Source organism: Oenanthe melanoleuca, chromosome 2 (genome assembly GCF_029582105.1).
Source record: "Oenanthe melanoleuca isolate GR-GAL-2019-014 chromosome 2, OMel1.0, whole genome shotgun sequence".
NCBI lineage: Eukaryota > Metazoa > Chordata > Aves > Passeriformes > Muscicapidae > Oenanthe > Oenanthe melanoleuca.
The window spans coordinates 46159205-46176102 of record NC_079335.1 but is presented as its reverse complement, the minus strand read 5'-3'; the positions used below and the strand labels follow the sequence as shown (position 1 = coordinate 46176102).

The window sequence follows — 16898 nt, the reverse complement described above, 5'->3', positions numbered from 1 at the left end:
GCAGTCTCTGATTACCCCACCTCTTTATTGCCTTCCCCGACTATTGCTTTCCCAGACAGGCAATGCGCATTGCTCTGCTGGAACGAAACATGTAATTTAGCTGGTATTGCCATCTGCTGACGGAAACCCAGACTAGTCTGGGTTCAGAGCCTCACGGGCTGGTGTATAAGCCAGCAACCTTCTGAGGATCGTGTAATCCGACTTTCTAATGAGAGAAGAGCCTGGTTAGAGCAGGTGGCTCAGGGAATTGTCCGGCTATGAATAGCTTCAGAGATGGAGATTTCACATCTTCTTTGGACAAAGTCTTCCACTGAACAACCACACTTGGAGTAAAATGTTTTTCCTGTATCTAAAGAGATTTTCCCATGTTACATCTGGAGGCTATTGCCTCTTAAGCTGTCATGTTGCCCCTTATGCCTGACTGAGAGGACTGTAACTCCTCCTTCTCCAGGTCCTCCCGTTTGGTAGCTGCAGTGATTAGCAAGATGTCCCTCAGAGCCAGCTTTCTGCTTCGGGCTGAGCAAACACAGCTCCAGCAGCCCCAGCTATTTGGGTGGCAGTAAAATAGATTTTCTTATAGTATGTCAGTATATTTTTTTGTTTGTTTGTTTCCTTTTTTCTTAATTTTTAAAATTTTTGTTTGTTTGTTTGTGTTTTATTTGGTTTTTGGGTTTTTTTCTCCTTGTACGTTCTGGGGAGCCTAAATCTGGACACAGCACTGCAGCTGTGGTCTGACATGGCCCAAACAGACAAAGAACCCTAACCCTTGACCTACTGACCACTCTCTTGCTGATGATGCAGCTTGCTGACTCATGTTCAGCATTTTGCCCAACCACACAGTTCTTTTCATCCAAGCTGTTTTCCATCTAGCCACTGCCCAGCTTGTATTTTTCTGAGGGATTGCTCCACCCTAAATGCAGGACTTGGCATTTGGAAAGTGCCAAACAAAGCTAGAGTAGTTAAAGTTATATTGCATTTTAATTTTCATGTCACAAATAATGAATTTATTCAGGACTATGTAGTGTGATCTTAGAAGAAGAACTAGTTGCCACGTTTTCCAGGCACTCCACTTAAGCAGATAATTCAGTGGGCATAGCTTGCATAGCTGCAAGGTAAAAACCTGCTTCAGTGCTTCAGAAGAAAGTGAAGGATAGCAAAACTAACTGAATGGAAGTGGTATATTCTTTCTGTATTAATTACATAGTGAATAAGTGATTTAAGAAAGAAAGCTGACAGGGAACTAATGTACAATGTTGTGGAACAAGCAAGAGGGAAGCTACTGCAAGGACAGCTTTCACCGTAAAACAGTTAAGTCCACAGCATCACACTTGTCTACCACCTTCAGCACAAAGAGAGAGAAGGGTAGTCTTTTAATATTTATCTCTCTTACAAGTATCTCTAGATGGCTGACTGAATTCACATTGCTACTCCAGTGCAATCTCTCAGACTGCTGCCTTTTTGCACTCACAAGCTGGAGCAGTGTAGGTATGAAGACCAATTAACAAACACTGAAATCTTGCGTAATGGCAGATGCTGAAACTCAAACAAGTGTCTGTTTTTATGTGGTCTCTGTACCCTGGCAGCCAGGTGAACAGGGTATGCCTTCAGTCCTGCTGCAGCCATTGGTCTTGGTCATGGCTCTATGCCAAATTTGGGGCATGAGGATGCAGAGCTATACCGAGCAGCTCATGGGCATTTAAGGACAATTGCATGAGTGTTATCAATGACAAAGCTGGCACCATTGACGGTGTCACCTTAAGGTTATCTCGTTCTTTGTGGGCAGGGAAGAAGTAGCCCTGAATAGTTAACCCAGGTCAACATACTGATCACAGCTCATTGCCTTGTCTGTGATACACACAGCCCAAAAGAGAACAAAATCACTCCTGCCTGCTCCTTCTGAAGGACATTTATCAAGTTATGTTTTATAAGGTTTCCTTTTAAACCCAGTATTATGCATAACTGTTACAGACTTTGAAGTTTTATAGGAAGTATTTATTCTGGTTCTCAGCAGCTTATACAAAACAAAATTTTCTCACCTGGAAGAAGAACCTGCCACTAGCTCATTGAACAAGTCCTTTGATTGTCCATTAGGGTCAAAGCAGACCTTTCCCTCACTGGATACCCTGAATGGCATAAAGTTGCCTATTGGAAAATTCATGTGAAATAACTTTGTTGTGTTATGTTTCTTTAAAAGAAAGTCAGGACTGTTGCCTGCAGACGTGTAGACTTTACTGTGAATCCATTCCTTTATTCATTGCAGAAATGAAACCTGTGCTACCACTTCCAGTAGAAACTGAACACCTAGTGGTAATTAATGATCTTGCAATTTCTAGATGGTAATCTGTCTGTAGAGTTACTTGTGCCTACCAATGGAAACACAGTACGTGACTGTTTTGCAGCAAAATCAGTTAAAGTGTCTATTGCTGTTTATTCTCCATAATTTATAACAAGCCTTTATTGTTTCTATTGCAATAACACCGAGAGGCACTTGCAAGGACTGGGAGCTATGGTGAGCAGCACCCTGCACGAACACATGGGAAAGCAGGATGTTCTCCTTGGGGATGTCTTGCAGTCTGTGCGCAGACAAGCTGCAACAGGTGAGTGAAAAGTTTCACCCAGTTTCTCATACCTCTGGTTTTTTGTAGACTCACTCAGACAAAACCACTGTAGCTTGTTACAAGTTTGTTTTTCCAGCTAAGCCAGAATAATGCTAGTACTAAACAAACCTGGTGTTTCCTATTTGGTGTTATAAATTAATAGTATTCTTTTGATCAGCTCTCATTTATCTGCCTCCCTCAGCTGTGGAGGCCTGCTTGGCTTTTAATTATACACCACTCAATGTACCTGTTATTTTGGTCAGATGCTCTTGGCTTCAGATTAACCATGTGTTAATTAATCAGAGTGAGGGGGCTGAGGGCAATGTGTATGATGCTACCTGTACTCACTTAACTATGCAAGTAGTGTGTCAGGTGATCCATAATCAAGTCTATTTGTCATTTTTTCATCTTTTTATCTGCCCTAGTGTATTTTGATCCACCAACTTGTGCCAGTGTGTCCTTATTTAACCTTCAACAGTTCTAGTCACTCCTTAAATCACATCCTTTCTGCATTTATCATTGAAGTCATTGAAACTATTCATTTTTATTACACGAAAGTAAAGTTATTTATTGCATTCTAGCAAAAGCTTGGGCTTTGAATTGACTTAACTCAATGTTTGTTGCAGCTTTGCTACAAACTTTCTGGATGAAGTGCTCAGGTCCCAACCTAGCCAATGCAATTCCCTCTTCTATAAAGAGGTGCCAATGGCAATATGTGGCCCAAGAGCTCCAAAACCACTGAGCTGTTGAAGGAAAACACTGTAGAAGTGCAGCTTATTACTGCAGCAGTCTGCAGACACTCTGCACTTACTGCTGTGAGCAAATATGTGCAATGTGTCCTTATGCCAGACACTGTGCATAAGCACTGATATGCTGACAAATCAAAGTTTGACCTACTGATAGCTGTGTATGGTTTGCATTACCATCAGTTTACTAAACCCTTATAGCACCATGCTGCCACATGGTGACAATTTGCTGTCCAAGTGGAGCATATGGGCAGAACTCTCACAGAGGAGAGCCTAAGGTCACTACCAAAATCTGATTTGTCAGGAGGAACAGGAGATGGGTTTCTGAACTACAGTTCACCTGAGGAACAGACTGATTTTGATTCAAAGACATTTTGTCAGTTTTATATCAGTTTGTCCCAGTGAGTAGGATCTGGTGCAGTAGCCAAGGCACCACCTGCAGAAACCGTTCTTGGAGTCTTCAGAAAGGGGAATAATTCTTCTGCCTCTTATGCAATACATTCCAGGCAAGTAGATCATGAGGTTGTGATATGAATTTTCCAAGGGGATTGTGAGAGCCCATATGCACATGCTGGATGTATGCACAAATGTGCATTATATACCACAAAAGAACATATCTGTGCAATCTGTATAAAATTGCAGACAGTTTCAGGTCTGCACTGTAGGTTAATGTCATGCTCCATCTGTGCATTCAAGCCATTTGCCATAGCAAAAATTTGTGTCCCATGTTCCTTCCTCACTTAGCTATGTTCTCCAGAACATAGATGACTCTGCTGATCCTTGTTCCTTGGCAAGGTACAGCACTATGCAGCTCTGGTGCCTGTTTTGAACCAATTGACTTCACATTAAAAGCAGGACATTAAAGCAGTAGTCCAGTTAAAATGCCTTCTCAACATTGTGAGAGCAAAATGGATTATCTAGAGACAACTTAGGTATGTGTCTAAGATTTCATCTTGCCACAGTTGCTAGGCATATGGTCCTGTTATTGATCCCATGACAGTCAGCATCTCTCTAAGTCACAGAGGAGGTGAAGCAAAAAGTGTATTGATTAATATATTTTAAGATCAAAGGGACTATTAGGATCACATAATATTTACTCCTGTATATCTTATAATTTCATCCAGTAATTCCTGCATCAAACACAAAATGCTTTAGCTGATACATATCTTTCAGAATGAAAAATTTTTGGGTTTTTTTAAACTGAAATGATGAAGGAACCATCTCAACAATTTGTTCCTGAAATAATTATCCTCAGTCTTGAAAATCCACAGCTTGAAGTTTGAATTTGTCTAGTTTCAGCCTCTTGATATTGTTTTTATATGCTTTCATGTGCAAAATTAAGGAGCTTGTCATTCCCAGAAATCATCCTTTGTAGTGATTTAGGCCATGAACAAGTCACAGTACTTTCCCTTTATATTCTCTGAATAGAGTGAGATGCTTTATTGAGTTACGGCCATAGGAATTTTTGGTGATTACTCAAAATGTAGCTCATCACAATAGAAAATTGTAGGAATGTAGGATGTCAAACACAGTAACAGTATGTCAAAATACGGGCTTCAGTGTAGACTTTTTCCTTTTTATAATGCACACTGTTCAGTGTTCATATCAAATGGAGTACAAATGGGCTAGGGTTTGTGCTACCTCATTTTCTGTACTACAGTTCTAAAATTTCTGAGGCACCAGATTTGGTTAGCTTTGGTGGATTTTTCAATAGTCACTAAGACTGAAAAAGGAAATGTGAATTATTCTTGCAATTAACTCTGACTCTGAGGCAGATAATCATCATTGTAAAGTGAATTAAATATGACCTGCAGCTATGATCTCATGCTCTAATCCTCTCAGCTTTTCTAAGCTAAACAAAAGTGGGTGAATCAATAGTGACATGGTTTCATTCCAGGAGAAGAAGAGCATATGCAAGTCAAGTGGAACAATATTGCCCTTTGTATTATTACTGAATAGATGTCCCTGCACACTGCACTCCAGTGATAATCTAAATTAAGAACTCCATGTATTTTGGAATCCCTGAGGCTCCACCACTATTATCTCTATGCTGGGATGTCACTTCTCTCTAGACCCTGCAGGCTTTTCCTTGTGCTCACCCCTATCACACAATGGCTTGATACTAGTGAAATAAAAGAAAAATGCCCTTCATTTTTCCTTTACTCATTGGTGTGGCTTTTTGCTTGGTTGCACATCTGTTGTACTCACTTGGAACTGATGGGAGTCACCAGCCTAATAGCACCTGCATAAATGTAGAGAGGACAGCAGGCTGAACCCCTCTCTGAATGTGCAGACAAGAAAATCTGAAATCAGTGTGCTAGTGGGGCTTTTCTTTTTGGGTGGAAGATGGTGATATATTTGGCACTTTAAAGGGAAAAGAAACCCCAAAACCAACTCAGAAAAAAATATGTCGTGTTATTCTGTCACAGTTCTATTTCATATCTTTATATTCTATCTATCTTCATCCTTTCATCTATGAAATTAGTTTAGTGCCCCGTAATTTCTAAATCTAAATTTCTTCTAAATTTACTCTTTTCTGTTGACATGAACTGAAGAGCTGCTGTATTTCACTAGTCTGCGAATGAAATAATTTACTTCCTTGCTTACCTTGATGCATATTAGTGTCTGTGGAGCACTTGGAAAACCTTACACAAGAGGCTCCAGAACTATGCAAAGAACAGCTGTCAGTATCAGTGAATCACTTCAGCCACCAAGGGAAAACAGGCTTCAGTTTTAATACAACAAACAAACCACAGCAGTATTTGCTGAACACTTTAAAGATAACAACAGCTACATAAATGCTAACAATTATTAAGGTTTCTTTGTGAAAACATTGAATTGCATGGTGATAAACAGTATTGCAACATTAGAGCCCATATACAGGCAGATTAAGCACCTTTGGGTTACAGGGAGCCCAAAACTGATACCATCCCTCTCTCCAAAAGCTCCAAGATGAAACAAATGCTCCCAAAAAGAAGGTTTCCATGCCAGAAGTCTCATTTTGGTTGAATAGTGTCTTTGCTGAAGCTTGATTCAACTTCAGCCTGAATCAAGCAGAGAATGTCTTCAGTGCCAGTTCTTCATGATGGATCCACCAAGACAGCCTGTGTGTAGTATCAGCCAGCACTAGCAAAGAGACCAACAAAACTCTCCCTTTAACCTGTGCTAGCCCCACATTTCAAATGTTGTTCAGAAGAAAAGCCGATCATAGCATAAGATTGCTCAAAAAAAAAAAAAAAAAAAGAAAAGGATAAACCAAAAAAAAACCCAACCTGATAACTGCATCCTCTCAGACGGTCAGCAGGTGCTCTGTATGTGACACAGGGACCCAGGTGTTCTTCACATGTTTCAAGAGATCCCCAGCTGTAGTGACCAGAGGCAGCTGGACACAGGGCTTGGAAAGTCTTATTCTAAGTGGTGAGGAGCAGACATGACTCTTCCCATGGACAAGCATAGTTAAAGAAGCTCTTTGCTGAATAACTGCTCCCTTTGGGACGAGACAACTCTCCCAAGAAAATATATCTGGCAGAAAGAAAGGGCCACCTGTAGATACGGGATACCTACATTTGTTGTCTCAGAGGCCAGCTGTTGCAGGGCCTCTGTTGGTTTGCCTTGTCGTCTCTCGTATGCTCTGCTATCAGGAAAAAATAGGAGATCCTCACCAACAATGGATGCTTCCACATTTTTTAGGAGGATTGTGTGATTACTACAGCCTGTCTGATATTAAGAGTATTTGTTGCATAGCTACTGAAGACCTTCTAATGATTATTCACCTCCTTTACAAATATGAAAGGGCTTTTCACCTTGAAAGTGTGGTTGTTGCCAGTTGTTGATCTGTAGAAAATTTAGGGTGAAAGTTCAATATTTAGGCCAGGTTGCCCAGAGTTCTTCTACTGTTTTCCAAAATACGTTCATCTTCAGCCCACTGGAGGATCCAAATAAATCTGTCCTCTCCAGTGTTGTTTGTTAAAGAAGTTGTAGTGCAGTCCCTTGTAATGCTGTGCAATTTAAAATCCCAATAAGGCTCTTGAGATTTCTGCGTGCTCAGTATTTTTTAGTCTTTTGCAGACCCTGGATACAGTCATCCTCTAAGCATCTTGCATAAATCTTTGGTTCTGTACCAGTTCATCTGCAAGTTTCTGTTAGGCACAACATTATTTTAATTTAAAAATACAGCAGCATAAATTATCTAAACAAATAAATTTTCTTATTACATTGTTGGAAAACTTAAAGCTTTCCTATTTAATGCAGAATATAAATTGAATAGGAATTCCAGCATGCAAGAAAAGGTACACCTGGTTCTGTTCTCTTCACCAGAACACTGACTTCTTACCTAACTTGTTCTCAAAAAAAAAACCTTTATAATTTGATAATTCATATGGCTAATTTGTAATGCACAAACTACATTCATTTGTGTTAGCTCACCTACAGATTTCCTTTTAACTCACCAAAACAAAAGTGCAGCAGTTCAGCTGAATCCTAGACAGACATTTCTTAAGCAAGAATTATTTTGTGTCCTTACAATCTTCCTTGTCTTCAACTTTTAAAGCAATTCTTCAGTAATTTGCCAAGATTTGAAAGTTGGTGAAGTGCTAGATTTATGTACTGAACTAACTTTTTACCTCAACTCACTGTAAATTAATCTCTTATGTTTTTGTGGCTAACAGGACATGGTATACAGAGTTTATACTGCAGAAATGACTGGGTTTAAATGGGGTGTCTTAGAGCAACATGGTTAAAACATAGCTTCTCACAAACCACCTGCAATTTGCACTGACTTCCCCACACAGGCACTAGTAGCATGTCGAAGTATCACAACAAAGGCCAGAACTGCTGTTCAGACTTCACTTTCCATGTCTGCAGTAATTAGTGGGCCTGTTCAGGTATAGCTACGTGTAACCCTCTCAATAACAGATGAAACACCTGAACACTGTGCACTTGTCTCTTAGCTCCTGCCACAGACCTGGGGAATGAGTGCTTTGCATAGTAGCTGTGGGCACTAAACCATGGTCTCACGTATCTGAGTGCAGAACATTCAAATACCACTTGTGTAGCATCTGTGCAGTTTGTTGTGCCTGACAGCTGAGTTTCTGACATACTTGCACCTGTGAAAAAATGCCCTTTTGGGCATGGTTGGTTTGCTCAGCAATCAGTCCTCCTCTACCCACAAAAATGCACACAAGGCTGGGGAAAAATCCCCATAAGCTGTGTAGGCATCGCAAAATCAGCAGCTCTATTGTGTTTCTGTTGCTGGACAGATTGGTAGATCAAGATGCTGCAATTGCAAAGACATCCCTTTCCTTCTTGTTTGGTTGGTAGCTTTTGGCATCATTTGTAATACTCTTGATCATTTTTATGGAGCTTCACATAGGAGCAAAAATGTGACCTCACCCCTGTGCTGACAGGAGAACTTTTGCTGTTATGATGGCTCAGGTGGCATCTCACCTCTAGTCTCACGTGGCACTTGGAGGTAGAGAGAAATGGTCACTGTCAGCAAAGGGAGGGCAGGGGTGTCACAGGGCTGCTCCATGACCAACGGAATCCAAGCAGCTGCAGAGCCCGGGTGTCCTTCTGGAGCAAGGGCTGAGTTCTCCCTATGCACTCTGCTATGGATGTGTGGCCATGACGTGGCCATCCCCAGCCTGGGGATGCGTGTCTGAAGCAGCAGGGGTGCTTGCCTGTGCCGGGGTGCATGGGGAGCAAACGTCGGTGCTGGGATCGCTGGGATCCTGGAGGACAGGCAGGGCTGCAGTGCAAATGCAGCTCCTGGGCCACCCCCTGCTCTCGTCATGGTTCCGCGTTCAGCGATGCCGGGCAGGGGCCCCAGCCATGGCGACCCTGTGGCGAGGGCCTGGTGTATTCAGGGAGCATCTACTGGACAGGCTAATCAGTTCTGCAAACTGTTCCAACCTGGGATTACTGTCATGCTACTCGTGGTCAGGGCACATCTCTGTCAAACTGCATCTGCCATAGGGCTGCATTAGCTTTTCCTTTGCTTTTCCTTTGCACGGAGGAGTCGGAGGATGCGTTCATTTTTTGTTAGTTCTGCTGGCAATTCATTTGCCTGGAACAAAAAACCCTTGAGGTTAGCAGAAATGAATTTCCCAATCATGGTTGAAAGCACTACACTCTACAGAAGATCATACTGGTCATTATGATGACATGTGTTTTTTCTAGTGCTGTCTCCACCCCTGCTGAAAATATCTTAGGAAACTGTCTTTCAGTGTTCAAGTCTCACTTAAGTCTTCAAAACAATCCCAGAAGGGAATTTGAGTGACATCTTATTTTGTGCTGACTATGAAGACTAAATGCCCTTGGGCTCCCTATGCTTCTGCCACAGAAGTAAAGGAGAGCATAGCTGCTGATTTTTTGGGGGAGATGAGGCAGGCCCTTATGTACTAATGTCCATAAAACTCCAAGGGATAACTTAAATAGCTATGAAATAGTATTATGCTGTAAGGTTGGTAATAGAACATGAGTTGATTATTGGTTTTTTATTTATTGAATACAGTTTTGGTAACACAAAGTATTTATGATGAAGCTGCTTCTGAAAATCAGTAATTCTGTCCTGCAAATATACTCTGTCATGCCAAATGGCATGTTGCTTACAAAAAAAACCCCAAAAAACCAAAAACAAAAACAAAACAAAACAAAAAACAAAAAACAAAACAAAACAAAACAAAACAAAAAAAACCAACAAAAAAAACCCAAAAAAACCCCAAAAAACCAAAAAACCAAAAAAAACAAAAAAACAAAAAACAAAAAACAAACAAACAAACAAAAAAACAGCAGGAGAACTTTCAGCTACACACTTTCTTCCAGTGCACACCCTGCTGCTGCAGATCATTATCAATAGCAGAAAAATCTTGTACATTTTCAAGTTATAGTATAAGCCCAAAATGTCTATTGACAGAGACTACTGTGTGAATGGCATTAACTGTGCTGCCATCAAGTGGAATGATGCAGAAATTAACAGCCACAGATTTTGTATTAAATGACCAAAATATTTGCAAGATATGTCCTGGATTACTTTTACAAACTTTCACTCACCCAATATACCACAAGTCAGTGCCAGACCATTCATTTACAACTTAACAAACTCATATCAAACCCTATCAGCAAATAGTTCAGAAACATGTCAGAAGACACATTCACAGAAATGATCAAACATGTAATGTTAAAACACTTCACGGGATGAAACCATGGTAAGTTTTCTATAGAAAAATTGCTGTTATCAAACGAATGCAAAACTAATTCAAAAAGCTAACAGATCTGCGTAAGATATGGGAAAGATGAGTGCAATTTTTGACTTTTTTTTTTTTTTTTTTTTTTTTTTTTTTTTGGTATTAGCAATGCCCAGACTTCAACCCAGAAACATGGGCTGCCCCCACCTCGATGGCACACACGCCTGGGAGGATGGCATGCCAGGACCTACCTTGTTCCTGAGGCATGGATCTGCTCCTGCCTCCAGGAGCAGCGCCACTGTCCTCACGTTGCCACTCAGGACGGCTGCGTGGAGAGCTGAGGTCCCATTCTAGGAAATGCCAGTGGAGGTGTTTGTACCATGCATGGGAAGAAAAGCAAAAGGCAGTGAAACACAAATGCTTGCAAAGAACAGACCTATAAATGAGAAAGAAGTAACATGGAAGACATTAAGTTATCAAAGGCATAGGGTCTGATTTAGGGTGCTGCCAGCCTAGTGGGATGTGAAGGAGGTGATTTTAAATGCTTTAATAAAAAGGAGAGTCAAATTCACTTTGCCACAACAGTATTTCCCTTAATAATCACCATAGTCAATAGATCAGAGGTGACATTAACACAGCACTCGTTTCTGCCTGGCAAAATCTGTCATTAACAAGTGAAACAGAAGCACAAGCAGTAATGGAAGCCATCTGTGCATTTTACCTTCTCTCTCTGATGATTAATGGCCTCAGTGTCAGGCAGCTGATTGGTGGGGGTTTTTATGGCTGGCCTTTTGTTTATGGTTGCAAACTGACAGTTCAAATATGTGTGGAAGCAATTTCATACTCAAAATTAGTAACTAAGTTTATGCCACCTACATTTTAAAGTACATTATGTTTGCCAAATCATTTTCATGCACAGAAGCTATCAAAGTATGTGATTTATGGACACATAAAATTAGGTCAGTCATTAAAAAGCAGCTTCCAAATAGCTGTTATTTTTCAAGTCACTTAATGAATTCAGAGGAGAACAAAATCAAGTAGAGAGTATGCTCACAACAGACCTTTTAGGACACTATTTTGTTGACTAAATGCAATAGAAGGCTGGGTATAATATTAAAAGTGTACAGTCAAGAGTAATCTACTTAGAGTAGAAATAAAATCAAGTGACAAAAAGCAGAATTTCATCTATGACACAATGTGTCAATTCCAAGAATTAAATTCCCAGTTTTGTTTAAAAAGATTTGTGAGTGGCATTACAGCTAAAAAAGGTAATTTCATTTTTGTCTTGACTTTTTTTGGCTCAAACTCCTATCATCTTCCACTAGAGTAGTTAAATGCCAGATCTTTCATCAGACCCTTTGTCCTCTTGTGTTCTGCCTAAAAAATCTCTGTGTTTCAATACTAACCTTCAGCAGGCCAAGAGTGGGAGAGAATTTCAGCAACTCTTCTATCACATTGTTGTAGCCTTTAATGGCAGCCTTCAGTAAAGCAGTTGTACCATCCTTTAAAAAAAAGAGGAATGCCATAAAAGATGGAGGGAAAGAAAAAGCTGGAGCGAAATGCCAGATCTCCCCAGGCATCTGAGAGGAGAGTCTCCTCTGCTCATCACCTTTGAGGAGGCACTTCCACAGCATGTGCTGCTGGTTTTAGGGTACCTGGAGGATTGTTCCTCTGGTATGTGAAAACTTCAGGATAAAATGAACCAGTGACACCATATACCATCTTTGTTTCTCAACTATGTGAACATTTCCATTCCCTTATGCCAGGAGGTCCCTCCAGGAAACTGTCCCAGTGAGAAGGGGAAAAAGAAAATCTGTGGTGGGACTCTGCAACCTGACAAACAGGATGGACTCTGGAGGCACCCAGCCTCCATCCAGGCAGATTTACAGCCTCTCAAATGAGGCATTAAGCTGCAGACAGAGCAGGAGGAAGTGCTACTCACATCCCGTGCGGCGTCTCGCTCTGCTCCCCGGAGCAGCATCACTCGCACCACTTCACTGTGACCCATCTGCGAGGCAATCCACAAGGGAGCTGTCCCGTCCTGCAAACAAAACATGACTGCTGATGGCTTCATTTCAGTGCTCTTTGCCCTCTGATATTTTACTGCCCATATCTACTGGAATTGATGTACTTCAAGTACTCAATCAAATCCTATAGGGAGTCAAATGCAAAGCTGTGTCCGAACCCCTGTGGTAGGTTGGTGCATCAAGTAAGAACTGCTTCAGTATGTGGAGTAGAGCCCCTTTTACTGCCTTTCCTTGCATAGCTTACCAGAAATGTGCATTGCTCTGTGAAATTAAAGCCCAGTAAGTCACCAGCCATGCCTGAAATACACAGAGAAGTTTGAAACATAAGAGCTAAAGGTATCCTGTGTGCTTTGAACTCTAGATGGGGACAGTGGATACAGACAAACCTCAGCATGCATGCATAGGCAGATTCTGCAGCTGTGCAGAATCTGCATCTTCAAAACTCCACTAAAAAACAAGGTAATTATCAAGGAATCCAGCATGAAAAAAATCTGCTTTGGAAAAGTCATATGCAATCATTATTTGAGCACAAAACATCAGTAAATGCACATTCAGAGTAAGTTAAACTTTGTAATGGATTTCCCTCCCAAAGGCAAAAGTGCATTGAAGCATTTCTCACTGCAAATAGAATTTAGTTTTGTGTCTTTTCCTCTTTTTTTTCCTAAATGGCCTGATTCTTCAGACTGCAGGAGGACCCCAGCAGTTATGTGTTGCCAAACTGATTCTCGTGAGCCTTTAAAAAAGGCCTTTGCCTGTATGGACTTTAACACAGAGTTGAGTCCCCACAAAGCAGGGTGCCTGCTTCTGCCTTTAGGGCTTGCCAGTTCCCCTCACCACACACTGCAGCCTGAAGACTTGGCTTGAAAGAAGAATACAAACTAAACTGAGACTTCAAAAATAGGCTTAATGAGAAGTTTCAGCAGAAATCAAATTTTTACATTAAATAAAATATTGCCACCTGGATCAAAGAAATAGTCTCACTTTCCAGTGCCAGCTAAAGATTCCTATGACTTGCTCATGCAACCCAGAAAACCATTGTTGAATCAGTTCTCTGTTTTCCATGGACTAATGAATTAATACTTTGAAAGAAACAGAAAAGTTAACTCTTTGGTATAATAATTCCCTTTTTCTGATTCTGAGAAGGAACAAATGCACACCCTGAGATCTTCAGCATTCTCAAATGGTGAGGAACATGATCTTTGCCCACACTTGTATAACTTCTTTATAAATTAACTCATTGAAATTAGTGACTGAACTCACTCTGGCATATATCCTGTTAATACAAGTGTTCTTCGTGATTCAAAAATAACAAAAGCTGTGTTGTATACAGAGTATGTGATGTTACTTTGATGTCAAAAACTGTCCCTCTCCAATTTATTTATTTTAGTGTTTTCTCTACCAGTAAGCTGACTCTTCATATTTTTCTAATCTCCCCCCACCAGAGGGCTCTAGAAAAAAGCAATAGATGCATTGAAAAAGCCTGTAAAACTTGGAAGATATCTGAGAGCAGCCTACACAATTTAAGCTGCGTGATGAAGCAGTACCGTGCAAATCCACACTTTTGGATTCACACAAGCAAAGAAAACACAAGCTCAGCATAGGAACCAAAGCAGCTTTTCTCCACTCACAGTGAAGTTTGTAGGAACAACCCCTCTTTTCAGGTATAAATGAAGAGGAGCAAAAGGAAATGCAAATGTTGGATAATACCACTGCTACCATTAATTGTCAACAGTTAATAGTATTGCTGTCAGACATTATCCTCAGCACCTCAGCTATAGAATAGAGACAAAAGCATATTATGAGGAAAAGTGGCTGTATTGTATAAGGACTTAGCCTAAAGAGAAGAAAGATAGTGAAGATAATTATGGGCTCACATTTACTATGGTCAGCTTCTTTCTCTTAAGCAAACAGCATCTAGCACTTAGGTTTATGCAAATATATATGATTTTTATATGGAGTAGATGATCTTTCTGTCCATTTTTATGTTGGTGAAAGATACAAAGCAGAGGTCACATGAGAATTCATGTGTAAACAGGTATTAGGGCTTGGCCATGAGTCAAGAAGAAAGTGAGAACAGGGAAAGATGCAATTCAAAAGCTACTCTCCTTTCCTTGTCCCTCTGCCCAGGGATCCAGCAGACTGCAGATCACTACATTCCTAGAATAATTTTAAATACCCCATATGTTTGTAAGGTGTTCTTTTTTCCACATTTGGTTATAAGCTAGTATATATGGACAACACTTTATTATATCCAGTAGCCATAAGTTCCAAGTATACTCTGACTGAAATTATTAATGCTCTTTCTCTTACCCATTAACTAATGACTTAATCTTGCAGCTTTGAATCTCAACTTTTGCTTATGGCTTGAATTCTAGAAAAGGCCAGATTAGGGTAGGAGGTGAAAGACCCCTCAAATTTCCAGTATGTATTTTGAGGGGCAGACAACCCCTACTCTCAGGCTACTCAGTGTCATCTCCTCCACTGCTCTGCCCATTAGTCCACTTGCACTACTACACCTAATTTGCCAATAGCAAATTGCTTGCTTGCTGAAGTGCACCCTATAAAGATTTACTGGCTTACATGTATGTGTAATTGCATATCATGTGCTAAGAAAAATGTCATTAATTTTCAGATTGTTTTGAATCTGCTTAGCCAGCCAGAATAAAGCCTGTTGTGACACAGACTGCCAAAACAGCATTGGCAAAGAATCTTACAGCTTTGTTTTGTAAGTTGAAGAAGCATAGAAACATCTCCTGTAGCAGGCTTCAGACATTGCCCCCAGCTCTGTCTAGACAAAAAGATGACAAAAGCATTCCTGCCCAGCTCCTCAACATTGGCAAGAGCAGAAGGCAATTACAACCCAAGAGAAAGGACACTGCCAAGGTAGAAACGTTCCAAAAAGCTTCACTATTTGTTCTTGTGAGAGCTGAGCTGAAGGGCTTCACAGGGACAGCCAGAACCACCCAAAATGTCAGAAATACCCCCATGGGACTGGGAGTGGGCCACCAGACTTAGAGGGAACTTGTATCCACTAAAGCAGCATGAGGAGACATAGAAGGCAGACAAACGTGTGCAGGTCCATGGATTAAGCCGCCAAATTCACAAGGTAGAGAGGAAATCTTGGACGTCGCGAGGAAGGAGAAGATGAACTCACACCTGGCACTCTGTACTTGAGATAACATTGCCTGGAAAAGTTTTCTACCACAGTGAGAGCAACGTAGCTTGTAAATGAGAGTGAGAGTTGTCTGGCAGCGAAACTGCCCCTTCTAGAGCTGCATACCTCATGACCAACACAGCACCTTCTAACAAAGTACAAATCCATTTGTTAGTAAGAAAGAGACTGAAGTCCATCCAACCATTACTTGACTAATTAAACAGTAAAAATGTTCCATTTGTTAAGGAAATGTTTCGGATTACAGTGGGCCCAAATACAAATGCCACGCACTTATCCAGGCATAATCTTAGCAGGGATCGGAGGTACCCTCAAGCAAAGAAGGTCTGTCCTGCTGGAGATGAAACAGAGGAGCCAGGAGGAACATTCACACAGAGACAAGTCTTTGCCTCAACTAAGATTTAAAAATGCCTCATGAAACATTGTGCTGTAGAAATTGGATTAGAGAGCTAAAAAAATAGTGTCAGAAAGAATTAGCTGCATTGTAACTACAGATAGCAGAATGCACTTTTAATGGCAACAGGGTTCAGCCAGAGCTAAAGCTCCCCAACTCTATTTTGACTTACTCAAAGGGCATTAATGCATGCCTTGGTCTCTCCTTCTACATTGAAACTTTAGACTTAACAGCTTTTAACACTTCTTAAGCTTTTTTGAAGTTGTGAGGGTTTTTCTGGTTAGTTTTTGTTTTGTTTTGTTTTGTTTTGTTTTGTTTTGTTTTGTTTTGTTTTGTTTTGTTTTGTTTTGTTTTGTTTCTTTTTTGGAGGCAACCTAGGAGCAGTTAATGCATCAATCCAGGCGGTAGCTGCCAGCACAGCTCTGGTGCTCAAAGGTGGGGCTAGGGGCAGCAGGAAAACTGTGTCAGTTAAGGCACTTAAAATACTAATCCTCTTTCCTTACACCACAGCTAGGAGTGTATGCAGACCTACACACGCAGCAGAAACATACAGATCAGTGTCTGTTGCCAGGCTATGATTTGTCAGGCTTTTGGTGCAGTTGAAAGGAAATACTAAAATACCTGGCAGAGCTTGTCTCATGCCACGTTGTCCACTGTTGTTAGAGTTTTTGCACTCATTTGCTCTTGCCTGCTGCTTTTTCACTTGCTGCAGTCAGTGATCACATCCACCTGGCTGACATGCATGACTAATTACAAGGACAAGACCTTATCCCATCAA

General features: G+C 40.8%; 1 protein-coding gene across 1 annotated transcript in view; it reads right to left on the bottom strand.

Moving 5' to 3' along the window:
- Positions 1–6054: 6054 nt before the first annotated feature.
- ANKRD29 (ankyrin repeat domain 29) overlaps positions 6055–16898 on the bottom strand; it is a 31258-nt gene continuing 20414 nt past the window's right edge. The window contains exons 7-10 of the mRNA XM_056483246.1: positions 12470–12568; positions 11934–12029; positions 10779–10877; positions 6055–9407 (exon numbers count right to left, since the gene is read on the bottom strand). Of these exons, the coding sequence (XP_056339221.1) occupies positions 9324–9407; positions 10779–10877; positions 11934–12029; positions 12470–12568 (378 nt within the window). The 3' untranslated portion in view covers positions 6055–9323. The remainder of the gene's footprint in view (positions 9408–10778; positions 10878–11933; positions 12030–12469; positions 12569–16898) is intronic.